Source organism: Lepidochelys kempii, chromosome 26, assembly GCF_965140285.1.
Source record: "Lepidochelys kempii isolate rLepKem1 chromosome 26, rLepKem1.hap1, whole genome shotgun sequence".
NCBI classification, from domain to species: domain Eukaryota; kingdom Metazoa; phylum Chordata; order Testudines; family Cheloniidae; genus Lepidochelys; species Lepidochelys kempii.
In genome coordinates, this window is record NC_136405.1 from 12,567,547 (window position 1) to 12,595,212 (window position 27,666).

General features: G+C 44.4%; 1 protein-coding gene across 1 annotated transcript in view; it reads left to right on the plus strand.

The window, feature by feature from the left end:
- Positions 1-27,666, plus strand: part of LOC140903633 (tetraspanin-15) — a 296,009-nt gene that overhangs the window by 149,835 nt on the left and 118,508 nt on the right. The window contains exon 4 of the mRNA XM_073325200.2: positions 27,503-27,577. Within this exon, the coding sequence (XP_073181301.1) occupies positions 27,503-27,577 (75 nt within the window). The remainder of the gene's footprint in view (positions 1-27,502; positions 27,578-27,666) is intronic.

The window sequence follows — 27,666 nt, forward strand, 5'->3', positions numbered from 1 at the left end:
AATTCACTATAGTGTCGTCCCCTCCTCCCCCGCACCATTCATCCTCCTTATGTGAACAATTTGGGAAAATTGAGTGACGTGGGGGGGAAAAATCCATTATTCTCTCCATGGTGTATGCTTTCTCTACCAGCCAACTCCTGGTACATTAAAATTCCACACTTGGTATTTCAGCTCTGTATGTTCCTGCCTCAGATTTCTTAAACCAGTATTGTAACAAAAAGAACAAACCTTTGTAGGGAACTAGAAGTGCCCGTTTTTTCAATAAAGCCTATTAAAGTATCAATGCTAAAAAGTCATTAGGAGAATTAATCAGCCAAAGATCAGTTGTGGAGGTAGGTAGGTGCTCATGCTTCTGAACCTTACCTTTAATGTATCCTTCCATCGCACATACATTCTTGGGTCCTAATCCTGCAATCATGGACCCTTGCAGGATTTGAGTGCTAGGGTCCACCCATGTTGCAGGATCATTGTCTAGGTCAGTGGCTCTCAACCTTTCCAGACGACTGTACCCCTTTCAGGAGCCTGATTTGTCTTGCATATCCCCAAGTTTCACCTCACTTAAAAACTACTTGCTTACAAAATCGGACAAAAAATACAAACGTGTCCCAGCACACTATTACTGAAAAATTGTTGACTTTTGTTGTTTTTACCATCAACTGGAATATAAACATTGTACTTACATTTCAGTATATAGAGCAGTATAAACAAGTCATTGTCTGTATGAAATTTTAGTTTATACTGACTTTGCTAGTGCTTTTTATGTAGCCTGTTGCAAAACTAGGCAAATATCTAGATGAATTGATGTACCCCCTGGAAGATCTCTGCATAGCCCCAGGGGTACATATACGCTTGGTTGAGAACCACTGGTCTAGGTGATTTTCGCCAGTATCATCACAATCCTCCTCCCTTGTCTATAACCTTTACCAGCTTTAGATAAAACCTCTGTGGTACTTGCATAAAAGGAGAAGTGTTTGGAATTGCTCTGTTTAAACACCAGCAGATCATATGGAAAGTTCTTTAACAATACAAGTAAATCTAAAAGTTTTTAGAAACCAAACAGATACTGTCCCAATTTTCTCTCCCACCTCCCCTCCCCCCGCCCCTCCAGCAGAGCTTTTATGCCAAAAAGGGGAGTGCCAGAAATACCATGAAGTCCACTGTAGACTTTGCTGTTGATTTTTGCATAGAAGGTGCTCAGATGGGCAGCACCACAAAACCCTATGAAAGTTAGGTTTGCCCGGTTCAAGGTGGAAATCACAGTGGTTTAGTGACCTATGGTCATGACTCTGAATCAGAGATGGTGATCTCTAAGGGTTTGTCTAACCTTACAGGGGGTCCAATGCACGGCGATAAATGCATCGGCAGTCGATTTAGCGGGTCTAGTGAAGACCCGCTAAATCGACCACCACTCGTTCTCTCATCAACTCCTGTAGTCCGCCTAAACGAGAAGCGTGGACCCCGTGGTAAGTAGATCTAAGTCTGTCAACTTCAGCTACGTTATTCACATAGCTGAAGTTGCGTAATTTTGATCAATCTCTCCCCCCCCCCTCCCCGTAGTGTCGACAAGGCCTAAAAGGGGAACATTAAGTTGCCATCCATTTGTGGCCTTGTCAGCCCATAGTTTGACGGGATCAGTAGTTGTAGATGTTTAATGTCCCCGCCCCTCCCCCGCCCACCCCAAGGATACGTCTACATGACACGTGAGGGGTGTCACTCCCAAGTTGAGTGTGCAGTGATGCTAGCTCCTATCGAACTACATGCTACAGCGGCTACACCACTGTTTTAGCACGACACAGGCTACCTACCCCAGATGGAAACCTGCCTGAACCATGTGGGTTTGCGCTCAGGGCAGCTAGCCTGTGCTGAAGCCGCTGCCCTGCTACTGTGGCTTCACTACTGTTTTTAGTGAGCTAGCTCAGGGGAAGTTATTAGGACTCCGCTTATGTGAGCAGGGAATCACAGCCCTGGTTCATAGTATAGAGGTACCTCAAGTGCGTTTAAGCTTTAGGGTTTGTCTGCACGGGGAAAATATCCATATAATTCTACCACATATACTGTTATACTCTTGCAACTCCCTGCATGGACACTTTCTCATTCCAGAATAAGAGTATCCATATGGGGATTTATGCTGGTAAATTAGGCAAATACATTTTCTTAGTGCATGCATGCACACAATTTCCAGGAGTATCCCACACTGTTTGGAGTGGAATTTGGTTTGGAGCAATCCTGAATTTTGATTCTTGACTATCCCAATCAGAAAGAGTCTTTCCCTTTGGGTCTTTGTCCATTTACTCCGAGTTAAAATTCATGAGGATTGCTATCTCCAAAATCTCATGCCTTTCCGGTTAGAGAACTAGCATGGTGTATTTTTAATTTTAAAATCTTTTCTGGGAAGGTAATGTTAGTGAAACTAACTAGTCTGAATCTGTATTAATAGTTCACATTTAAGTGGCTGGTTCTTAATAAAGAAGCAGCCCTTAAAATCTGATTTTGCCCTTCTAGATTGAAGAGGGGAGGGGGAATAGATTAACCCTAATTGATTTGCCATTATGGAAAAACCAAAGTAGATTAGATTTGGAGCAAAATGTTAATCATGGAGTCAGGAGAACAGGCCTGTATATCTAGGGCACTGGGTGATGACAAATTGCTTAGTTTCTTCAGATCTAAGTGATTGATATTTGCAACTAGTTAGGATACCTTTCTAAAACCTTTCCTTCTCTGCACCAAATAGCTACAAAGACAAATCCTAACTTAGAACGTGGATTCTTTCCAGGCCCAACTATCAGTGCATTAGCTGAAATCTCTGCATCTTTACATAAAATGCCTTGCTTCCAATGTCTGCCTAGTTTGGGTGCATTTATTGCTACCGGGTGTTGAAATGAAAAGCTGGGGGTGGACAAAAAGGAAAATTTAATTAAAGCAATAGAGATGCTGAGTGGGGTCACTTGTGGGCAGGCAAGCCTAAGGTCATTGTTGGACTGTGGCAAGATGTGAATGGTGTTAGGATGCAATGAAATGTATTGAAAGTTCCCCCTGTAAATTATATTTACCATAGTCATGTGATAATAGTTAGGCAAGTGGCCATTAGTTTACATCTTAAAACTTAAAGGTTCTTGTCTTTAAGTTCTTGCAAACTCAGAACCAGGTACATGTGCATAGAGCTTATCTGCATAACCAAGTGTTCCAACCCTTATCCTCTCTTTCCTGTCCCTTTGTTTGTTTTACACTCAGCTGCTGTATCTTCATTAAGATTTTCCAAAGCCAGTGGTGATTCTGGGTGCCTCCATATTTTTTTTTTAATGCCCATTTTGACACTTTTAAGAGGCCAGACCCTTTTTATGGTGCCTCAAGTTGGGTACTGAAAATCTTGGCCCTGGTCTTTAGTTTGTAAGGTCTTTGGAGCTGGGACTATCTCTGAGCATGACTGTTTGCAGCATAGTTTGTAGCCATGTGGGTCCCAGGATATTAGAGAGACAAGGCAGGTGAGGTAATATCTTTTATTGGACCAACTGCTGTTGGTGAGGGAGACAAGCTTTCGAGCCACATGGAGCTCTTCTTCTGCTCTGGGAAAGGTACTCGTAGGCCTAGTTTCGACTACAGAGATAGGTTGACAGAAGGCAGCTTTAGTCACGCTAATTCTGTAAGTGACTACACTAAAATGTAGCTCCCACCGATGTAACTCGCCCACTACACCAACTTAGGCCATGTCTATACGTAGCCACTGCAGCATGTGTGGTGAAGATGCTCTATGCCAACGGGAGAGAGCTCTCCAAACCCGCTTCCGTGAGCAGCATAAGCTGTGTCGGTGGGAGCAGCTCTCCCGCTGATGTAGCTCTGTGCACGCAAACACTTATGTCGGTGTAATTTGCCGCTCGGGGTAGTGGAATATTCTCCCCTCTGAGTGATAGAATCTTTGCTGGCATAGGCTGTAATGTAGACATAACCTTAATTCCACCTCCCCAAGAGGCATCGCGCATAAATCTGTGTAGGTAGGTCGATGCAGTGTCAGATGCTGCATTGCTTACATAGACTGTTGCTGCCTTTCAGAAACTGTCCCACAATGTTCCACGCTGGCAGTTAGATTGTTGCAAGCGCTCCTGGTGACCTGAGCGTAGCGTGGACATGAAACTAATTCTATTACTGCAGTGACTGTACGGCGACGTAATTTAGGTGGACTTAATTTTGCAGTGTATACTTGCCCCCAGAGTCGCAGCGAAATTCAGGGTAGAACTGATTGTTTAGAATAAGTAACTCACTAACCCCTTCTTTTCGTCCTATGACTGCCTCTTCCCTTGAATGGTCCCTTACAATATGTGCTCAACAATCTGTTCTACCTTGCATTTTGCTGTGACACTGGGAGTAACTTTCCCAGACCTGAAGAAGAGCTCTCTGTGGCTCGAAAGCTTGTCTCTCTCACCCACAGAAGTTGGTCCAATAAAAGATATCCCCATGCCTACTTTCTCTCCAAGCACTACTATAATAGAAACAATCATATTTTGTGTAGTATGGAGCATTTCTCTATAAAACCTCCAGAGTGTATAGCAAGTAAATGTGTGGTTCATGCTTGCAAACTCAATAGACCATGACCCGACAGGATGCTGGGGAGAAAAGAAATGAGAGGAATACACAGAATTAGGTGATAGGGTTCCTTGTGTTGCACAGTAAACAGTAAGTTCCTGTTTTATTTGTATAGTGACATTCTGTTCAAAAAGAATTGATTAAAGGAATGTTTGATGGACTGTGAGGAAACAATGGGTTTTGAAGGATTTCGGGGTGGAGTGGTTACATGGCTCATCTTTGGAGGACCTCCAAAGCCTTTCTCATGATACTCGATGCTTTTTTTCATGCCCCTTTTACAGCTGTGGAAACTGTGGCACACACAAGCTGTGACTTGTACAAGGTCACTCAGTGAAACTAAAATGGAATAGAGCTCAGTCTTAATTCCATCTTAACTCCCAGTTCTCTGCCCTAACAATTGGATGATGTCCCTCCCAACCAGCGGTTTTGTACTTTCATTGTACAACAGTACCAGGACGCTTGGCATCAGTTTCTCTGTGACTGACTGCCCAGGTCTTCACTTAAATCTACTGATATATGTGGTGAGTGCAAGTTTACCCCACCTGTTATTGAAGCCAACGTCGGAGGAAGCACACAAGGCAATTGTTCCGTAGAGAGAGGCTCTTCTGTGAGGAGTGGCCCTGTGGGTGCTCCACTTCAGGTGTCATGGGGCCCTGCGCTCGTAGTCGGAGATTTGTAGTAGCAGTGCAGCGATCCTGCCGTTCCTTCTCCATTGCCTTTGGCTCTGGTTGGAATGACGGCAACGCTCCAGCTAACTCGTATATGGCTTAATCTTCACTTCTATTTGTTCTTTCTCGTCTTCCCCACTTCCCATCCTTATTTACCCATTTACAAAAAAGAAACCACTTTATATTCTTCGTCTCCTGTCCCTCCCCCCATGCGGTGGGCCTCCGCCAATGGTGACTGAACTCCAAACCTCCTAAGGCATGCCTGGTTCCCCCAGATTGAAACAGTCCCTATCCTGCAGGCTATCAGTTCCTGTATTGGATGGTCACGCTCTGTGCATCCGTTGTCTCAGGGAAACCCACGTACCGCAGAAGTGTCCACACTGCAAAAAATGATCTGCTAGGACACTGAAAGCCAGGGACCTCCAGCTAAAATTTATGATGACGATGATGGAGAAATTCCTTCGGCCAGCCTCCAACCCGGAGACCAGGACTCCTCCTGGCCAACGGTCTCCGGCAGCAGCCTCGGACAAGGGTTCCACACAAACCATGTCTAAGGACCCTGCACCTAAGAAGGCGACCAAACGTTGGTCAAAGTCATCGTCGGAGAGATCCCCACAAAAAGAAGCTGTCCTCTGTGTGCCACGCTACAGCGGCCATACTACTGTTTTGAAAAGCAAAAAGCCAGTTTGCTATCCACTTGAAAACTGAAATTCTTGCTTCCCAGTCCCTTGTTTACCTGTTAAATGACATTATCTCGCTTATACGTTTGTTTTGTCAGTATAACCCAATGCATAGGGTGTACACTAAAGTGTTGCAACCTTTATCTACATAAGGTTCATTCACTGCAAGGTAATCTCACAGGAGTTTTTGAAGGAAACGTTTTTTCATGTGGGCAGAATCTTGCATTATTGAGCATAGGATAGTGAGTTGTCGTATGAAAACTGAGTCTTATACTGTAAACCCTACTCCTGGACATAGTCTCTTTGATTTCAGTGGGATTACTTGTGTAAGTAAACTCTTATGAGGAAAATGCTATAGAACTTAATGGAAAATAAACCAATAGGGTTCTACAGAAATTGCTCTTAAAAGAAACCGATTCTGTATTAAAAGGATTTAATAGGTTTTTTGAGCATTCCTAAAGAATTCTATAACGGGCATTATCCTTAAATTCCAAAAATCTTAGGTTATCATTTTTGTTTAAATATTGTAGGGCTTTCCTATGTGAGTTTTGTAACATCAGGCCCCGAGAACTGTAGCCTTTTGCTGAGGGGGGAAAAAATCACTTTCATGGTACAATTAAAGGGTTGTAATATATTAAGTTTGCTTATTGTTGTAAATGATACACAGTCAAGGGAAACCTATAAAATGTTTAGCCTTTTGCAAAATCAGTGAGAAGAGAATTATTTTTCTTGGCTCATTTGCAAATGGTGCAATTTCCCCATGCAGTTCTTTATTATAAAGATACTATATATTTATATTACACCTGCTTTTCAAAATGATCCCATCTAATGAGCAAACCTGCCGCACTGAAGTTGTGAACTATTACACTCTGCATCTATTTATTCTTTGCTTTGGCTGCTTTGACAAGGATTAGATTTCTTAAGATCGTTTCAGTGACATATGATGTAGGCAAAAATGATAGGGATGTTTCTAAACAGCTAGGGAGAGCAGTTTGGTATGTCATCCTTTGTCACAATGTTCCCATAAGAACATGAGAGGAAAATACATTGTTTTTAAACTCTTGAGTATCCGGTTTGTGAAAAGCTGTTTAGTTCTACCTGTCTTAAGCAAGTTTCTTAATTGCAAGATACTAGAGCTTCCAGATCAAAAGTATGGGGTGTATTCTCTTTGATATACACAGACATACAACTTCCCAGTAATGCTAATGGAGAATCTGTACCTCCATCAAAATGAGTTTCATTTAGGTCCGGATCCCGCAGTCAGATCAGTTAAGCATGTGCTTAAGTGCTTTGCTGAATCAGGACCCAGGGAGACTAGGTGTCTAACTCAGACTTTGTTGATCGCTGTGTAATTCCTGTAATTTTCTAGGCATCTAAAATTTAGGCATTGCGACCCTGAGCGTTGTAATACCTAATTTCCTTTGTGGTTCCAGTCCTAAGTCTCTAAAATATCCCTTTTAAGAAACAAGATCTGAGGAATCCTTTATTGTAGACTGTTGATGCCAGTTCACGCTACGACACATTTTGTTTGTTTCTATATTCAAAAATGGATATTGAGGAAAATTAAAAAAAAAAAAAGCCTATGTGCTACAGTGTCTTTGTCTAGAATACCGTCCAGCATTTTACAACCAGGAATGATGCCCCTTGACACTCTCATGAAGTAGGTAAATATTGTACCCAGCCTACAGGGAGGGAGGGAGGCAGAGGTACCTACAGGTGAAGTGAGATGCCCAGGATTGCACAAATCGGTGGTTGTGGGGAATGAGAACCGAACTCTGAGAAGCCCTGCTCGTGGCCAGTCCCTGCTCTAGTCACTACCTCATGCAGCTTGCACACATACTGTATTCTTTGATCTGGTCCACACTACGGCGTTAGACCGATGCAAGGCAGCTTACATTGACTTAACTATGGAAGTGTCTGCACTTAAATTTTGCTCCCTCCGATGTAACTGCCCCGCTACGCCGGCTTAACTCCACACCCACGAGCAGCATAGAGTCAAGGTCAAGGTAATGTAGACACTGTGTTGCTTCTGTCAACTGTCACTGGGTTTCAGGAGCCATCCCACGCTGACAATCTAATGGATACAAGGGCTTGTAGTGCACGTGGGCAAAGTGTAAACATGCCCGAGCGATGGACCAGTAATTATTGTGGTGGCTGTATGCTGACCTAAATCCTGCCGACTTAATTTTCCGGTAATCTTCAAAATTTTTTGAAATGATAGATATATTTCAACAACAGTTTAACCTTGGTCAGCTCATTGCCATGTCAATACACACCTGCACAGTCTTATCTTCCCACTCTTTCTTTCAGCCTTTATCAACAAATGATGAGGTACCTACTTATCCCAACTCGTATATCTTGCAGGGCCAAACACCAATATTCAGTCTAGACTTCAGTGTCTTTACGGGACCATTCTGCTCCGCCTCCTGCATGTGGTTTAGCTTAATCCCAAAGTGGCCCATCTCCAGTAATACCAAACTGAAATGACAAGGGCCAATTGTCCCAAAGATATTCAGACTTCACTAGCTTTTAAAGGTATGTTTAGCTTTTACCTGTGGGAATCCTCTTGTCCCCCTGCAGTATACATAAGATTTTATTTATAGATTCAGGCTTGTAAAATCTGCCCTTTAAAAATTAGTCATTTTCTCTGTCATAGGCCTTTTTCCTGTGATTGTTGAGCTGAATTAAGAAATGGAAATATATAATCAAGAAGGAAAGTGCACTCTCTGACATTTTCTGTGTTGAGTTGGGGCTCTTAGGCTCTCAGCAAGCCACCTGCTGTATCAATAACATCTTCAGAGAAAGCACTTAAAGGTGCGAATCAGAACATCAGGGTTGGAAGGGACCTCAGGAGGTCTAGTCCAACCCCTGCTCAAAGCAGGACCAATCCCAAACTAAATCATCCCAGCCAGGGCTTTGTCAAGCCTGACCTTAAAAACTTCTAAGGAAGGCAATTCCACCATCTCCCTAGGAAACGCATTCCAGCGTTTCACCACCCTCCTGGTGAAATAGTGTTTCCTAATATCCAACCGAAACCTCCCGCATTGCAACTTGAGACCATTGCTCCTCATTCTGTCATCTGCTACCACTGAGAATAATCTAGATCCATCCTCTTTGGAACCCCCTTTCAGGTAGTTGAAAGCAGCTATCAAATCCCCCCCCCCCCATTCTTCTCTTCTGCAGACTAAACAATCCCAGTTCCCTCAGCCTCTCCTCATAAGTCATGTGTTCCAGTCCCCTAATAATTTTTGTTGCCCTCTGCAACAAAACACAGTACTCCAGATGAAGCCTCACCAATGTCCAATAGAGGGGAATGATCACGTCCCTTGATCTGCTGGCAATGCCCCTACTTGTACAGCCCAAAATGCCATTAACCTTCTTGGCAACAAGGGCACACTGTTGACTCCTATCCAGTTTCTCGTCCACTGTAATCCCCAGGTCCTTTTCTGCAGAACTGCTGCCGAGCCATTCGGTCCCTAGTCTGTGGCAGTGCATGGGATTCTTCCGTCCTAAGTGCAGGACTCTGCACTTGTCCTTGTTGAACCTCATCAGATTTCTTTTGGCCCAATCCTCTAACTTGTCTAGGTCCTTCTGTATCCTGTCCCTACCCTCCAACGTCCATCCTGTCCCTACCACTCCTCCCAGTTTAGTGTCATCTGAAAACTTGCTGAGGGTGCAGTCCACGCCATCCTCCAGATCATTAATGAAGATATTGAACAAAACCGGCCCCAGGACCGACCCTTGGGGCACTCCGCTTGATACCGGCTGCTAACTAGACATGGAGCCATTGATCACTACCCGTTGAGCCCGATGATCTAGCCAGATTTCTATCCACGTTATAGTCCATTCATCCAGCCCATACTACTTTAACTTGCTGGCAAGAATACTGTGGAAGACCATATCAAAAGCTTTGCTGAAGTCAAGGAATAACTTCTTTCAGTCCACTGCTTTCCCCTCATTCACAGAGCCGGTTATGTCGTCACAGAAGGCAATTGGATTAGCCAGGCATGACTTTGCCTTGGTGAATCCATGCTGACTGTTCCTGATCACTTTCCTCTCCTCCAAGTGCTTCAGAATTGATTCCTTGAGGATCTGCTCCATGATTTTTCCAGGGACTGAGGTGAGGCTGACTGGCCTGTAGTTCCCAGGATCATCCTCCTTCTCTTTTTAAAAGATGGGCACTACATTAGCCTTTTTCCAGTTGTCCGGGATATCCCCTGATCGCCATGAGTTTTGAAAGATAATGGACAATGGCTCTGCAATCACATCCACCAACTCCTTTAGCACTCAGATGCAGCGCATCCGACCCCATGGACTTGTGCTCGTCCAGCTTTTCTAAATAGTCCCGAACAACTTCTTTCTCCACAGAGGGCTGGTCACCTCCTCCCCATGCTGTGCTGCCCAGTGCAGTAGTCTGGGAGCTGACCTTGTTCGTGAAGACAGAGGCAAAAAAAGCACTGAGTACATTTAGCTTTTCCCACATCCTCTGTCACTAGGTTGCCTCCCTCATTCAGTAAGGGGCCCACACTTTCCTTGACTTTCTTCTTGTTGCTAACATACCTGAAGAAACCCTTCTTGTTACTCTTAACATCTCTTGCTAGCTGCAACTCCAGGTGTGATTTTGGCCTTCCTGATTTCACTCCTGCATGCCTGAGTAATATTTTTATACTCTTGCCTGGTCATTTGTCCAATCTTCCACTTCTTGTAAGCTTCTTTTTTGTGTTTAGGATCAGCAAGGATTTCACTGTGAAGCCAAGCTGGTCGCCTGCCCTATTTACTATTCTTTCTACACATTAGGATGGTTTGTTCCTGTAACCTCAATAAGGATTCTTTAAAATACAGCCAGCTTTTCTGGACTCCTTTCCCCCTCATGTTGTTCTCCCAGGGGATCTTGCCCATCAGTTCCTGAGGGAGTCAAAGTCTGCTTTTCTGAAGTCCAGGGTCTGTATTCTGCTGCTCTCCTTTCTTTCCTGTGTCAGAATCCTGAACTTGGCCATCTCATGGTCACTGCCTCTCAGGTTCCCATCCACTCTTGCTTCCCCTACTAATTCTTCCCAGTTTGTGAGCAGCAGGTCAAGGAGAGCTCTGTCCCTAGTTGGTTCCTCCAGCACTTGCACCAGGAAATTGTCCCCTACACTTTCCAAAAACTTCCTGGATTGTCTGTGCACCGCTGTATTGCTCTCCCAGCAGATATCTGGGTGATTGAAGTCTCCCATGAGAACCAGGGCCTGTGATTTAGTAACTTCCATGAGTCGCTGGAAGAAAGCCTCATCCCCTGGTCCAGTGGCCTATAGCAGGCTCCCACCACGACATCACCCTTGTTTCTTGCACTTCTAAACTTAAAAATCTGAGAGTCTCTGGATTCTGTTTCATACCGGATCTCTGAGCAGTCATACTGCTCTCTTACGTACAATGCAACTCTCCCACCTTTTCTGCCCTGCCTGTCTTTCCTGAACAGTTTATATCCATCCATGACCGTACTCCAGTCATGTGAGTTATCCCACCAAGTCTCTGTTATTCCAATCACATCATAATTTCTTGACTGTGCTAGGACTTCCAGTTCTCCCTGCTTGTTTCCCAGGCTTCTTGCATTTGTGTATAAGCACTTAAGATAACTCACTGATCGTCCCTCTTTCTCAGTTTGAGGCAGGAGCCCTCCCCGCTTGCACTCTCCTGCTCGTGCTTCCTCAGGGCTTTGGTCTCCTTCCCCCCAGTGAACCTAGTTTAAAGCCCTCCTCACTAGGTTAGCCAGCCTGTTTGCAAAGATGCTCTTCCCTCTCTTCGTTAGGTGGAGCCCGTCTCTGCCTTCCACTCCTTCTTGGAACACCATCTGATGATCAAAGAATCCAAAGCCTTCTCTCTGATACCACCTGCATAGCCATTCATTGACTTCCACGATTTGATGGTCTCTGCCCAGGCCTTTTACTTCCACAATGCAGGTAATATCCAGAAACCTTTGACATAGCTGACTCACCCTTTTTTCATATCCTTACCGGCCATGTTTAGAGTAGAAGTGGGTAGAGATGGGTATGAGTGGGTAGAGATGGTTTAGAGTAGATGCATGTAGTTCTGGTTGCCCCATCTCAAAAAATCTCTATTAGAATTGGAAAAGATACCGAAAAGGGCAACAAAAAAATTAAGGATATGGAACAGCTTCTGTATGAAGAGAGTTTTAAAAAGACTGGGACTTTTCAGTTTGGAAAAGAGACGACTAAGTGGGGATATGCTGAAGGTCTACAAAATCATGAATGGTGTGGAGAAAGTGAATAAAGAAGTGTTGGTTGGTTGGTCCTTCACATAACACAATGGTCCTCCAATGAAATGAGGACACAATGGTCCTCCAATGAAATTAATAGGCAGTGGGCTTAAAACTAGGGTGACCAGGTGTCCTGATTTTTTTTTAATAGGGACAATCCCAATTTTTGGGTCTTTCTTATATAGGCTCCTATTATTCCCCCACCCCCGGTACCGATTTTTTCACGTTTGCTGTCTGGTCACCCTATTTAAAGCAAACAAGGAAGTACTACTTCACACAATGCAGAGTCAACCTGTGTAATTCATTTCCAAGGGAAGTTGTGAAGGCCAACATTCAAAAAGAATTGGATAAGTTTATGGAGGACAGTCCACCAATGGCTAATAGCCAAGATGGTCAAGGATACAACCCCATGCTCCAGCATGTCCTAAATCTTTGACTGCCAGAAGCTGGGAGTGGACAACAGGGGATGGATCACTCAATGATTGCCTGTCCTGTTCATTCCCTCTGAAGCACCTGGCACTGGCCACTGTTGAAAGACAGGATCCTGGGCTAGATGGACCATTGGTCTGTGAACCAGGATGGCCGTTCTTATAAAATGGAGGGCAGAACCACATTGCTCAAGCTTTTGGTACTTCATCCATATATATATATATATATATATATATAAAATTTTTACCCCATTGGTGAAATTCTCCCTTTTGCTCAGTGGTGCATCAGACCTGTGCTGGCCCATCACATGGGTCACCAATCCACCTATCCTCATCTTTTTTCCAATTTGGGGGTGGGTGTGTGTGTGGTTTTTTTGTTTGTTTTTTTTTTTAGTGAGGAACCAGCTAGCCTCCCATCCATATGCCAATCTGTACCAACCAGTGGTCCTCTTAAGTAGTAACTACTGATGGTCTGACTTTCAAAGATGCTGAGCACCTAGTGAAGTCAATGGGAACTGCTGGTGTTCGGTACCTTTGAAAGTCAGGCTGATTGTGATTGATTCCTCAGGGGAAGCTGCGTAGTGAAGGGTGAACTTCAAAGTGTTTTGAGGTTTGGTTTCAGATAATTACCCAAGATATTCAGTCTCCTCCTGAATCTGGAATTGGGCTGGAACTCTTGAGGCACTTTCTTGCAAGATTTTGGAGGCTTCCTGTCATGGCTGTAAATACCTGGCAATTCTGGGTCAGCGGAATCCTGGAAGTTCTAGTGTGGGATGCATTTTTTCCAGCTCCTTGGTGTTTAAAGGGAGCACTTGGGTCCAAGTACCAAGAGTACCCTGCCCCAAGCTCGCTGTTGGAAGGAAACCCCATTACCCCTGTGTGTACAGCAGGGATCAAGTCAGACTCAATGGGGGGGATGTGTTTGGCCTGCTGCCCTTGTGACCCTGTCTTAACCCAGACAGAGAACCCTCTGATCTTGTAGGCAAATATCAGTGCAGCCCAATTTAGGGATTTTTGCCTCATGCACTGGATAGAATAGGACAGGTGCTGCATTGCTGCCAGATTTGGTTTGGATCCAGGTGTTAATTCATCCGAGCCCCAATCAAAGGTGAAGTCATTCTTGTTTGGGTCCGTCACTGATTGGGACAAAGGGTACTGGTCATGTATTATGATCCTCTCTCCCTGTGAGCCTTATGTCGATTCTCAATTTTGCTGTAGACAAGACTAAAAAATTATTTTTTTTTAAAATGAGTAAAAAGCAGTCCGTGGAGCGGCTTCACAGCAGTTGAAATGATTAATCGTTTTCCAAAGCATCTGAGCAAACAATAAGTGTAATTTATTGCTCACATTGGGATTGATGAACTTTTTAAAAGGAACTGACTCAGGCAAATGTTAATTTAATAAGAAATCAGGAACTTGTTCCTACTTCATCTGGCTTGTTTTGAGCAGGATAAATTGGTAGCAAACAACCTTTATTAGCTATTTTTGCTCTTTAAAGTTGAGTGGAATTGTGTTGCCTGTTTTTAAGGTGGCTGCTCAGTTGTCAAGGAGTTGGACACATTGAGTTAAATATATCCCTGATACAACTTCCTTGACTCTAATGTGATGACTTTATACATATACCATTAGCCAAAAGGAGTCAAAGTCTTGCAAAGGGGTCATTGCCAAACAATCTGTAGTGTAACAAGTGTTGCAGTTTGTCCTAGTGTCGATGGCAAGCCGCTGTCCAACTGGTAAAATGTGAGGTTTTCAGTAATTAAGACAAGCAAGAATGTAACACGGTTGGAGAGGTGTATTAGGATGGGTGGGAAGCAGGGGAAAGGTTAAGGAGCAAATTCGTTTCTGCTGCTTCACAGAGACGATGGATGAAGGGTGTCAAATAGATATCTATGTGATCTCAATAAAGAAATATGCCATCTTGTAGTGGTTCCTAAATTTTACAATAGAGCGGGAATAGAACTTTGCTCGCATGACTCCCCGCCCCTGTGCACTGAGCCATTCTCTTTCCATCATTAGTCTCCTCTCTTCAGCAGTACTTAACCCCTTACTGGTCACAGAAGGCTCACAACGTACATCATCTGTTCACCCTGCCAGCGCAGTTTGTGGTACTGAAGTAATTAAAATTCTGTTGAAGTCCTCAACGTTCCCATTTTTAGGGGGAGCATTTAGTTGGCTTGACGAAATCCGCCATGAACAGGGTGATTAACAACTAATAATTGTGCTACGTTAGGATTGAAAATTAAATTCAGAACAATCTGATAAAAGCATCACCGCCAAGAGGGCATTTCTCTTAATAGCAGGTGCAGCAGACATTAACCATTGACTCTTCATTCAAGAGGAGGGGCTAACCTAAGTGTCCTGGCTATATTTCAACTCCTCTGCCTTATCTGAGTATTTATCATCATCATCCATCATCATCATCATGAAATTGCAGCATCTTGATTAATTATATTGTTATGTTTCCACATAGACTAATGGTATGTCTAGACGGCAGTCACCGGATGTTTTTGTAGTTTAAATTGATATTCTCAAACTCACTTTATAATCTGGCTAGCTCAGGTCCCTGAGCAGTGAGGCTGTGGCAACGTGGGCCCTGCAGACTTAACCAGAACCCAGGGTAGTGACTCTCAGCCCGAGCCTGTACTGAGGTTCGCAGTGCTGCAGCCTCACTATTTTGAGAGCCAAGCTACCTCGATTAAAGCTATTTTGGGCAGGCCCTCTCCAACTGCAATTATGCCCAGTGACTACAGTCTAGACCTATTCTACAAAAAATAGTTTCAGTGCAGATGGCTTTTATTCTAAAGCAAAGGAAACCACTAAGAAAGACAGGTCACACATAAAGACTACACAAAGGAAAGCACAGTGTACATGGCTCATTCTGCAAGTCAGCAACCACTCTGAACGAACTCTGGCATTGCTGTGCTAACAGGCAAAGAGGCCGAGTTCACCCTTTAAGGTTGAATAGAATTCAGTGACTAGCTACGTGCACCACCCACTCTGCTTTCCTAAGTAGCTCCGTTCTCCATTTCTTGTGTTAAACTGCCATGGGGTGGCGCTGTGTGCACTGGTCCTGGGTTCTCACCTTCTCTATTGGGCGACAATTAATGGTGGTGAAAGTGACTGCTCCGTGCATGTCTGTACAATCAGTTGACGTATGTAGGTGTGAATTTGACCCACTGGATCAAAGGAAGCATTAGAAGCCAAACATTAGGGCACACTACAATGTAACAGAATAAACAAGAACATCTCAACCCCTGGAATTATGCCAATCACATACAAATATGTTAATAAGCCAACAAGGCCCTCTCTATTTTATCTGATCAAGTGTGTTCTTAATTAACACGGAGGCTGAATTCTCTAATAGAAACTTAATGATTGTCACAATTTTAGAAGAAGTATCTAATGGAAACTCAGATACAGAAAGAAAAGGAGTACCTGTGGCACCTTTGAGACTAACCAATTTAATTGAGCATAAGCTTTCGTGAGCCACAGCTCACTTCATCGGATGCATTCTCATTTTCTTTTTTGCGAATACGGACTAACACGGCTGCTACTCTGAAATCAGAGATACAGGTGTATTAACAGAAATGAATAGAGAGGATTAAAGTAAAGCCAAGAACTGACAAGGAATTCAGTATATGATCTGTGAAGGACAAACTCTTTGGAAAGCAAAGAAAAATTACACATCTAATTATCTACTTGGGGTTTCTCTTTGACAAATTGAAGTTTTGCAATTTACAGAGTTAATTAAGTGGCCGTTCTTTGCAGACTCTCTGCTTTCTAAGAGGTCTCATTTCAGTTTTCCACATTATCAACAATTCCTGTGCTCCCCCTAGCAGAGAGAAGAGTTCATTTTAGGGCTAAATGAGTATTGGTCTGGTGTCCCTTTTATAATTCTTTCAAGAAGTAGTCATGTTTGAGTGTGATCGCAAGGAGTCTATGGGTATGACCATTTTGTCCCTTCTAAAATTACTTTCACTTGAAATGAGTGCCAAACCCAGTGATTTAATCCAAGATAGGATCAATAAAAATCTGTATTCATTTCCTCTGGATGCTGGTAGGTTGCATTCAGTTTTCTTGTGCTGTAGATGGATTAGAGCTAAAGAAAGATTTCTGAGAGCGCTGTGTTTAAATGTTTGTGTTTGCCGATGAAACACGTTCACTATTTTTCTTTAGTTGCAAAGTAGTGCAGAAATATTTTGTTCTGATACACTGAAAGTCCATGACACAAGTTCATGAAGCAATTATTTCCCCATAATAATAGACCTTTCCCTCTATAGATCTTAAAGCCCTCTGCAAAGGTGGATGAGCATGATCTCTATTTTGCAGATGGGGAAACTGAGGCACAGAGGGACAGACACTTGCCCATGGTCACACAGTGAATCTTAAGCGGATGTGAGAACAGAACTGAAATTCTGGTGCCCTGCTCATGAGACGATCTTTCTTTCCTCAAGTATTATAACCTGTATGCCCATCACTGCTTTGGGGGTTTCTTTGCTGGGCTCCTCTCTATATATCATTCCTTCTTGTACATATTTGCCCCAGTTTACTGTTCTATCCACCATGCCCAAATTAATATAGCAGGTTTTACCCTTGGTTAATTGTTATGGAATTCCTTGTCTGATTACATTAGACGCACTCTGTCCTGATCTAGATTATAATACATGGGGTGACATTTCTACAGTGCTCTCTCTGGGTCTGCACTGCAATAAAACACCCACAGCTGGCCTGTCAGCTGGCTCAGGCTGCAGGGCCATACAATTGCTGTGTAGACTTCTGGGCTCGGGGTGGAGCCTGGGATCTGGGACTCTCCACCATCATGTGGTCTCATAGCCCAGGCTCTGGCCCAAGCTCAAATGTCTATACTACAATTATCTAGTCCCACATCCCAAGCCCATGCGAGCCCAGATCAGCTGACATGGGCCAGCTGCAGGTGTTTTATTGTGATGTAGACATGGCCTATAAGGGCTTGTTGACATGAGGACATCTAAGAAGGTTAATCCAAATTAATTAAAGGTGTGAATTTGAAGTGTATTGGTTAAACTGCATTCAGCCCCTATGTAAATACCCTCATTTAGAATTAAAGTGGCCTTTTACTTTAATTCACTTCCAATGTGGACTAAATCAGATTAATTCTGAATGAGGGAGCTGAATGCAGCTAACCCACTTCAAATTCACATCTTTTAATTAATTTGGCTTAACTTTTCTGGATGTCCCTATGTCAACAAACCCTAACAGTTAATTGTTAATCAAAGCTTTGCTCCTGATCGCTATCAGTTTAACAAATATCAGGGGGATAGCTGTGTTAGTCTATATCCACAAAAACAACAAGGTTTTTACCCACAAAAGCTTATGCTCAAATAAATCTATTAGTCTTTAAGGTGCCACCGGACTCATAGAATAACAGAATTAGAAGGGACCTCTAGAGGCCATCTAGTCCAACCCCCTGTCCAGAGCAGGACCAATCCTAACTAAATCATCCCAGTCAGGGCTTTGTCAAGCCTGACCTTAAAAACTTCTAAGGAAGGCAATTCCACCACCTCCCTAGGTAACGCGTTCCAGTGTTTCACCACCCTCTTAGTGAAAGTTTTTTTCCTAATATCCAACCTAAACCTCCGCACTGCAACTTGAGACCATTACTCCTTGTCCTGTCATCTGCTATCACTGAGAACAGTCTAGATCCATCCTCTTTGGATCCATCTTTCAGGTAGTTAAAAGAAGCTATCAAATCCCCCCTCATTCTTCTCTTCCGTAGACTAAACAATCCCAGTTCCCTCAGCCTCTCCTCATAACTTGTGTTCCAGTCCCCTAATCATTTTTGTTGCCCTCCTTGTAAACTACTCCTTGTAGTTTTACAAATAATCACTCCTGTTTCCAGTGGCGTATTCTGTGAACCTGCATGTTTGTTTCATTGTAACCGTGCTGTTAAATTGTCACCACTTCCTTAAGCCTTTTGACTGGACTCATTGAGTTTGGTAAATGATTTCTTTCCGTACAACTCCCTTGGATATTTGCCTTGGAAGGCGCTTTGTAAATGCACATTTTAGTGACGCAAGGATCAAATTTAATGACTGGGTAAGTAAATTGCCTTTATAAAGTTGCTCTGTATTTTAAAGACAGCGTCTGATGGGGTAGTTAGAATCCACTGGAAATAAAAGAGTTACCTTGTAACTATCAGAGCCAAGTGAGAGAGAGAGAGCACGAAAGAGCGCATTTGGATATGTTTCTACACTGTAAAATGTGCAGAGGACATCCTTCCATTCTTATCGGGGAGTCCAAGTTGATCAGTGGGTGGTTTTTTGATAAGCATGGGCCTGAGCTACAAAGTTGGGAGTAAAATGCTTTGAGATCTGTGAATGAAAAGCACTTGGAGCATCAGGTATTTCTACTACCATTGAGTATAGCTGGGTGCATAGTAGCATGAGAGAGAGCTGGACTAATTTTATGAGTGGTATTGTGTGGGGGCAGGACTTGGTGGAGTCAAAAGTCTGGAGGGTCCCTTCTGCTTCATGTCAGATGTTTCTAAATCTCATGCCTCAGGGCTTTAGATAGTCACTACAGAGGTCAGGAAGAGATTACTCTTCCCCCCACAAAATGTATTCTTGGTGGGGTTTTTTTAGTCTCCTTCCTCTGATGCATCCAGGATGGCTGGAGATGGGACACTGGATGGGGAGGGCCAGGGCTCTGAGGTGGCACCGAGCATTTTCTCTCGCAGGTGCTTGGCTGGCTGGTTCTTACTCATAGTGCCCAGGTCTAACTGATCATCATACATGGAGTCGGGAAGGAATTTTCACCAGGTCAAACTAGCAGTGACCTTGCGGGGAGGGGAGGGGGGGTGTTCACCTTCCTCTGCAGTGTGAAGTGCAGTCTGCTTTCCAGGATCATCTGGGTATGTATCACACACTCAGTTTTCTGCTGTTGCAGGGGCCTTGGGCATTGGTGCCCCTCGATCCCTCCTGTTCTCTGCCTGTGGCACATAATACTGGACTGTAATACCTTGATCTAATTTCAGTGGCTGGGTTTAGAGTGCAGGGGCTGAGTGGTGTTTGGTGGCCTGTGAGACACAGAAGGTCAGACTAGATCTGGTGGTCCCTTGTGCCCTTAAATTCTGTGATTCTCTAAGCTGCTAAACATCATGATTTTCACTGGTTGCAGGACTGGGCGGATTCTATTTTAGCAGGGCCACCGGGCCTCATTGCCACGTCAGGACCTCGGTCTCAAACCCAACTTGTCAGCAAAGAAGCTTCTCTGAATTACTGTGGCAAGAACTATTTCAGGACCCTTGGCTTCATCCATCATTGTGGAGTCACGCATACAGCTAGAGAACAGCTTGTGATAAAGTGCAGGCCCTGTCTGCAACGGGGTAATGCAGTGTACCAATGCCATTTGGTGCTTCACTGCTCTGTCTCACAGCGTATATTATATAAGATTTTCCTCTTTAGATCCCAGTTCCACAGAGAGATTGGTTGGCTAGGATGAGAGGAGCAAAAGTCTGGATCAGGATGCACAAAATTTGGAGGTGTTCATAATCCAAACCTTGATTTATATTTTGTAAATGGCCTTGCTTTTAGAATGGGGTGAATCATAGAATCATAGAATATCAGGGTTGGAAGGGACCCCAGAAGGTCATCTAGTCCAACCCCCTGCTCAAAGCAGGACCAATTCCCAGTTAAATCATCCCAGCCAGGGCTTTGTCAAGCCTGACCTTAAAAACCTCTAAGGAAGGAGATTCTACCACCTCCCTAGGTAACGCATTCCAGTGTTTCACCACCCTCTTAGTGAAAAAGTTTTTCCTAATATCCAATCTAAACCTCCCCCACTGCAACTTGAGACCATTACTCCTCGTTCTGTCATCTGCTACCATTGAGAACAGTCTAGAGCCATCCTCTTTGGAACCCCCTTTCAGGTAGTTGAAAGCAGCTATCAAATCCCCCCTCATTCTTCTCTTCTGCAGGCTAAACAATCCCAGCTCCCTCAGCCTCTCCTCATAACTCATGTGTTCCAGTCCCCTAATCATTTTTGTTGCCCTTCGCTGGACTCTCTCCAATTTATCCACATCCTTCTTGAAGTGTGGGGCCCAAAACTGGACACAGTACTCCAGATGAGGCCTCACCAATGTCGAATAGAGGGGAACGATCACGTCCCTCGATCTGCTCGCTATGCCCCTACTTATACATCCCAAAATGCCATTGGCCTTCTTGGCAACAAGGGCACACTGCTGACTCATATCCAGCTTCTCGTCCACTGTCACCCCTAGGTCCTTTTCTGCAGAACTGCTGCCTAGCCATTCGGTCCCTAGTCTGTAGCTGTGCATTGGGTTCTTCCGTCCTAAGTGCAGGACACTGCACTTATCCTTATTGAACCTCATCAGATTTCTTTTGGCCCAATCCTCCAATTTGTCTAGGTCCTTCTGTATCCTATCCCTCCCCTCCAGCGTATCTACCACTCCTCCCAGTTTAGTATCATCCGCAAATTTGCTGAGAGTGCAATCCACACCATCCTCCAGATCATTTATGAAGATATTGAACAAAACTGGCCCCAGGACTGACCCCTGGGGTACTCCACTTGATACTGGCTGCCAACTAGATATGGAGCCATTGATCACTACCCGTTGAGCCCGACAATCTAGCCAGCTTTCTACCCACCTTGTAGTGCATTCATCCAGCCCATACTTCCTTAACTTGCTGACAAGAATACTGTGGGAGACCGTGTCAAAAGCTTTGCTAAAGTCAAGAAACAATACATCCACTGCTTTCCCTTCATCCACAGAACCAGTAATCTCATCATAGAAGGCGATTAGATTAGTCAGGCATGACCTTCCCTTGGTGAATCCATGCTGGCTGTTCCTGATCACTTTCCTCTCATGCAAGTGCTTCAGGATTGATTCTTTGAGGACCTGCTCCATGATTTTTCCAGGGACTGAAGTGAGGCTGACTGGCCTGTAGTTCCCAGGATCCTCCTTCTTCCCTTTTTTAAAGATTGGCACTACATTAGCCTTTTTCCAGTCATCCGGGACTTCCCCGGTTCGCCACGAGTTTTCAAAGATAATGGCCAATGGCTCTGCAATCACAGCCGCCAATTCCTTCAGCACTCTCGGATGCAACTCGTCCGGCCCCATGGACTTGTGCACGTCCAGCTTTTCTAAATAGTCCCTAACCACCTCTATCTCCACAGAGGGCTGGCCATCTCTTCCCCGTTTTGTGATGCCCAGCGCAGCAGTCTGAGAGCTGACCTTGTTAGTGAAAACAGAGGCAAAAAAAGCATTGAGTACATTAGCTTTTTCCACATCCTCTGTCACTAGGTTGCCTCCCTCATTCAGTAAGGGGCCCACACATTCCTTGGCTTTCTTCTTGTTGCCAACATACCTGAAGAAACCCTTCTTGTTACTCTTGACATCTCTGGCTAGCTGCAGCTCCAGGTGCGATTTGGCCCTCCTGATAACATTCCTACATGCCCGAGCAATATTTTTATACTCTTCCCTGGTCATATGTCCAACCTTCCACTTCTTGTAAGCTTCTTTTTTATGTTTAAGGTCCGCTAGGATTTCACCATTAAGCCAAGCTGGTCGCCTGCCATATTTACTATTTTTTCGACTCATCGGGATGGTTTGTCCCTGTAACCTCAACAGGGATTCCTTGAAATACAGCCAGCTCTCCTGGACTCCTTTCCCCTTCAAGTTAGTCCCCCAGGGGATCCTACCCATCCGTTCCCTGAGGGAGTCGAAGTCTGCTTTCCTGAAGTCCAGGGTCCGTATCCTGCAGCTTACCTTTCTTCCCTGCGTCAGGATCCTGAACTCAACCAACTCATGGTCACTGCCTCCCAGATTCCCATCCACTTTTGCTTCCCCCACTAATTCGTCCCGGTTTGTGAGCAGCAGGTCAAGAAAAGCGCCCACCCTAGTTGGCTCCTCTAGCACTTGCGCCAGGAAATTGTCCCCTACGCTTTCCAAAAACTTCCTGGATTGTCTATGCACCGCTGTATTGCTCTCCCAGCAGATATCAGGAAAATTAAAGTCACCCATGAGAATCAGGGCATGCGATCTAGTAGCTTCCGCGAGCTGCTGGAAGAAAGCCTCATCTACCTCATCCCCCTGGTCCGGTGGTCTATAGCAGACTCCCACCACTACATCACTCTTGTTGCACACACTTCTAAACTTAATCCAGAGACACTCAGGTTTTTCTGCAGTTTCGTACTGGAGCTCTGAGCAGTCATACTGCTCCCTTACATACAGTGCTACTCCCCCACCTTTTCTGCCCTGCCTGTCCTTCCTGAACAGTTTATAACCAGCCATGACAGTACTCCAGTCATGTGAGTTATCCCACGAAGTCTCTGTTATTCCAATCACGTCATAGTTCCTTGACATCACCAGGACCTCCAGTTCTCCCTGCTTGTTTCCAAGGCTTTGTGCATTTGTATATAAGCACTTGAGATAACCTGTTGATCCCCCCTCATTCCCAGAATGAAGCACCCTGATGTGAATATCCTAAACTTTAGAGCACTCAAAATCTAGATCCATGTGCTGAGCATAAAATTTGTCTCTGAGGCACTAATTGGATAGGCTCAGCCCCATATCTTAGTGGATTTGCATTGGCCTGTTTGGTAAGATCTAGCAAGGCATTCAGGTTCCAAAAGAAGCCCTTGATCTCGATACCTGAGTTTGCATACTTGTGTGTGGAGGAATGTCTTTGTCTAAGGGAAATATTTATGGGACTAAACACAAGATCTGGTCACCTCGCTACATTCTCATTACCCGCTAACTGAATTATCACACACAGTGCAGCTCTCATATAACTTGGTGCATAAATGGCTTCCTGAGGGGCACAAAAGCCTGTGAAAGACATAAAAACTAGAACATGTATTGGAATCCTACAGGACCTAAGCAAGCTACAAACTGCCTGAGGTCGGGAAGTAACTTTCCTTGACTACTGCTTAGTTGTCTTGTATGGGATTATTAGAGCATCCAGTGCTCGCCATTGTCAGAGATTGACCTTTGTTCTACTCTGGTACAGCAATTCCTCTGTTACCAACCTGCATATGCCCATACGAGCCAGCAGCTGTTCTGGAAGCTGGTTCTCAGCTCTGTGGAGAGAGCTTGGGTGGGAGGGCTAAGGGCAAGTGTCAAGGTTCCTCCCCCACTCTGAACTCTAGGGTACAGATGTGGGGACCTGCATGAAAAAACCTCCTAAGCTTATCTTTACCAGCTTAGGTCAAAACTTCCCCAAGGTACAAAATATTACGCCCGTTATCCTTGGACTGGCCGCTACCACCACCAAACTAATACTGGTTACTGGGGAAGAGCTGTTTGGACGCGTCCTTCCCCCCAAAATACTTCCCAAAACCTTGCACCCCACTTCCTGGACAAGGTTTGGTAAAAAGCCTCACCAATTTGCCTAGGTGACTACAGACCCAGACCCTTGGATCTTAAGAACAATGAACAATCCTCCCAACACTTGCACCCCCCCTTTCCTGGGAAATGTTGGATAAAAAGCCTCACCAATTTGCATAGGTGACCACAGACCCAAACCCTTGGATCTGAGAACAATGAAAAAGCATTCAGTTTTTTACAAGAAGACTTTTAATAAAAAATAGAAGTAAATAGAAATAAAGACATCCCCCCTGTAAAATCAGGATGGTAGATATCTTACAGGGTAATTAGATTCAAAAACATAGAGAACCCCTCTAGGCAAAACCTTAAGTTACAAAAAAGATACACAGACAGAAATAGTTATTCTATTCAGCACAATTCTTTTCTCAGCCATTTAAAGAAATCATAATCTAACACATACCTAGCTAGATTACTTACTAAAAGTTCTAAGGCTCCATTCCTGGTCTATCCCTGGCAGAAACCAGCATACAGACTGACACAGACCCTTTGTTTCTCTCCCTCCTCCCAGCTTTTGAAAGTATCTTGTCTCCTCATTGGTCATTTTGGTCAGGTGCCAACGAGGTTACCTTTAGCTTCTTAACCCTTTACAGGTGAGAGGAGCTTTCCCCTGGCCAGGAGGGATTTCAAAGGGGTTTACCCTTCCCTTTATATTTATGACAGCAAGAAAAAATCTCTGCCCCTTTTTGTCACTGTAAGACCCTGGCGTCAGTAGGGAAGAAGGGAATGCATGTTAGTACTTTTGTGTAGACAGGACAATTGGTGTGTAATATGATAGCTGGTCAAGGCCAACCTTAGCAGCCGTGTAGGGTTAACCTCGACCAGCTAAGGGTATGTCTACACTGCCCGCGGTGATCGATCCAGCTGGGGTCGATTTATCGCATCAAGTCTAGACGCGATAAATCGATCCCCGAGCGCTCTCCCATCGACTCCTGTACTCCACCGCCGCGAGAGGCGCAGGCGGAGTCGACAGGGGAGCGGCAGCCGTCGACTCACCTTGAAGACACCATGGTAAGTCGATTGAAGTACGTTGACTTCAGCTACCTTATTCACATAGCTGAAGTTGCGTAACTTACATCAATTTTTTTCCCCCTCTCCCCCCGCAGTGTAGACCAGGGCTAAGTAGTGTTAAAACTACAACTGGCCTGGTCTACACTAGGGTTTTAGCTAATGTGTTAAAAGCCCACCTTGTTTCTAGTATAGACATGGCCTGAACTGGTGGGATAGCTTGGGAGAAACCAAACACAGGTGACAAGCAGTGAGCTCTGTCCAGGCGAGATCTTCCTCCTTCAAAACCTGGATGGATTGATCTGGAATTTCTCCCAGGCATTCTTTCTCTCCTCTTTCCAGCAGCTCTTATACAGCCAGAGAGTTAACCCTTTGTGTATTGGGGTCCCAGTGACGTCCTTGCACCCTGTCAGTCAATTAACAGCAACTGTCTTCTGCTGATTAGAGCTGCATTGAAGCCTCTTGTTTTTCTATGAATAAAATGCTTTTTTTTTTATTGATCATTTCTCTAGCATTTAAATTCTGTAAGCCCAGGGCACCATCTAGCAGATATGGTGATGTCAGGATCAGACTAGTTTAGAAGCAGCTGTCAATTAGGACAAGATTGTTTCTCAACAAGTGAGTTGACACCCCCCCCCACTCCCAAAACACCCTCATCCTTCAAAATCAGATATTCTGTCAGCCTCTCAAAACACATACCATGACAGTGCATAGCCTTATCGTTGTTGCATTGTTTTATTCTTACAGTAAATGTAAGTGGGGAATCATGAACATTTTTGACTTTGAATACATGGTCGCCAACCTGAAAAGGTTGAGAAACCCAGAATTAGGACATATGAGCATAAGTCTTTGCAACAGCTGGGCTCATTGGTCATTAGAAACTATATAGTTCAGCGCAGACAGCAATGAAGTTATGGCCTGCTCCCACTCGCATTGAAATCAGGGGCAAAATTTCCATTGAGCTCAGTAGTGTGAGATTGGGCCTTCCTGATGGAAACCAAAGGAATTTGTGTAGGGGATGGAATGTTGAGCCATGATGTGTTTAAACATCCCCACTCACGCAATGAGAAGCAGCATCCTAGGAGGCCCTAATTACCTGCAGTGACAATAAAGCAAATCGACAAGGAAGTCTCTGGTACCCTGTGAGGAGAAGCCAGGAGTAAACTCTTGTGAGTGTTTCATTACATTAAATCTATTATGATGAGGAGCAATAACATTGACTCAGACATATGTGAAAGACCAGCAATAAAAGGAGAGGCATAATGAGGCTATTACAAACAGATGAGTGGAGTGCTGCCGTGGAGTTATGGTTAATAAGATGTCATGAATACATGGGTATAAAAATTGTGACCAATCCTCCGACCAATTCTCATCTCCTCTTGGTCTTCTGGCTTCTCGCCTGTGTGTTTCTATGCTTATCTATACAGCAACTAGATGCTAAGCTGATTAGCACTTTGGGAGAATTGCTTGGTAAAAACTAACCGACAGCTAATGGCTGTTTGTCTGCTAGAGCCCCAGCTAGAATCCAACTGAGTCCTTATATTTTGCTGCCCTAAAACTGTTCGTGTACTCCCAATTGGACTGGAGCCCTTTCTGTCCTCTCCTGTCCCGTCTACATTACCCACTGGATTGACAGGCAGCGATCGATCCAGCAGGGGTCGATTTATCGCATCTAGTCTAGATGCGATAAATCGACCGCCGAGCGCTCTCCCGTCAACTCTGGTACTCCACCAGGGCGAGAGGGGCAGGTGGAGTTGACAGGAGAGCATCAGCCGTCGACTTACCACAGTGAAGACCCCATAGTAAGTAGATCTAAGTACGCTGACTTCAGCTACGTTATTCGTGTAGCTTAGATCAATCTCCCCCAGTGTAGACCAGGCCTAATAGAGTTAGGTCAACGTAAGGCAGCTTACATCGACCTAACTCTGTAAGCATCTACGTTAAAATGTAGCTCCCACTGATGTGACTCGCTTTAATAATTCCACCTCCACATAGTGCTTAAGTTGATGTAGTCAGGGTGACGCAGCGTCAGTATAGACGCTGCATCGCTTACGTCGACTGTTGCTGCCTTTCAGAAGCCATCCCGCAAGGCCCCACACTGGCAGTTAAATTGGCACAAGTGTTCCTGGTAAAGACGTGCACTGCTGACACAAGGAGCATAGTGTGGACATGCAAAAGCAATTCAATTACTGCAGCGACATAACTTAGGTCAGCTTAATTTTGTAGTGGAGGCTTGCCCAAAGTCTCTTTGCACTCGGGCATTTCACTGGTGGGTGAGGCGATACTTAAAATATGCCTAGTATGGGCTACGCTTTATGGCCCTTCATGATAAATGTCTGTATATATATTACTGCTATAACCCCCTAGTATTTCCTCAAACAAGAATTTGATGTAAGTAATATCACCCTTTTGTTCATGTCTTATGAGAATTGTAATGAGTCAGAGTGAATACATCTTTGGCTAGAACGATACTAATGGTCTACTTTGTCTTTTCTATGCAGTTCTTCTGGGTCCTTCTGGTGATCTTCATCACTGAGGTGCTGTTGATATTCATTGAAATAATCTTCGAAAACAAGGTGAGCTTCTTGAACTTTTTACTTGGAGCGTGCAAATCACATTTGTCCTCTCTGAAGAATGAGGAACTGCCTGCTCGATTCACCTGAGC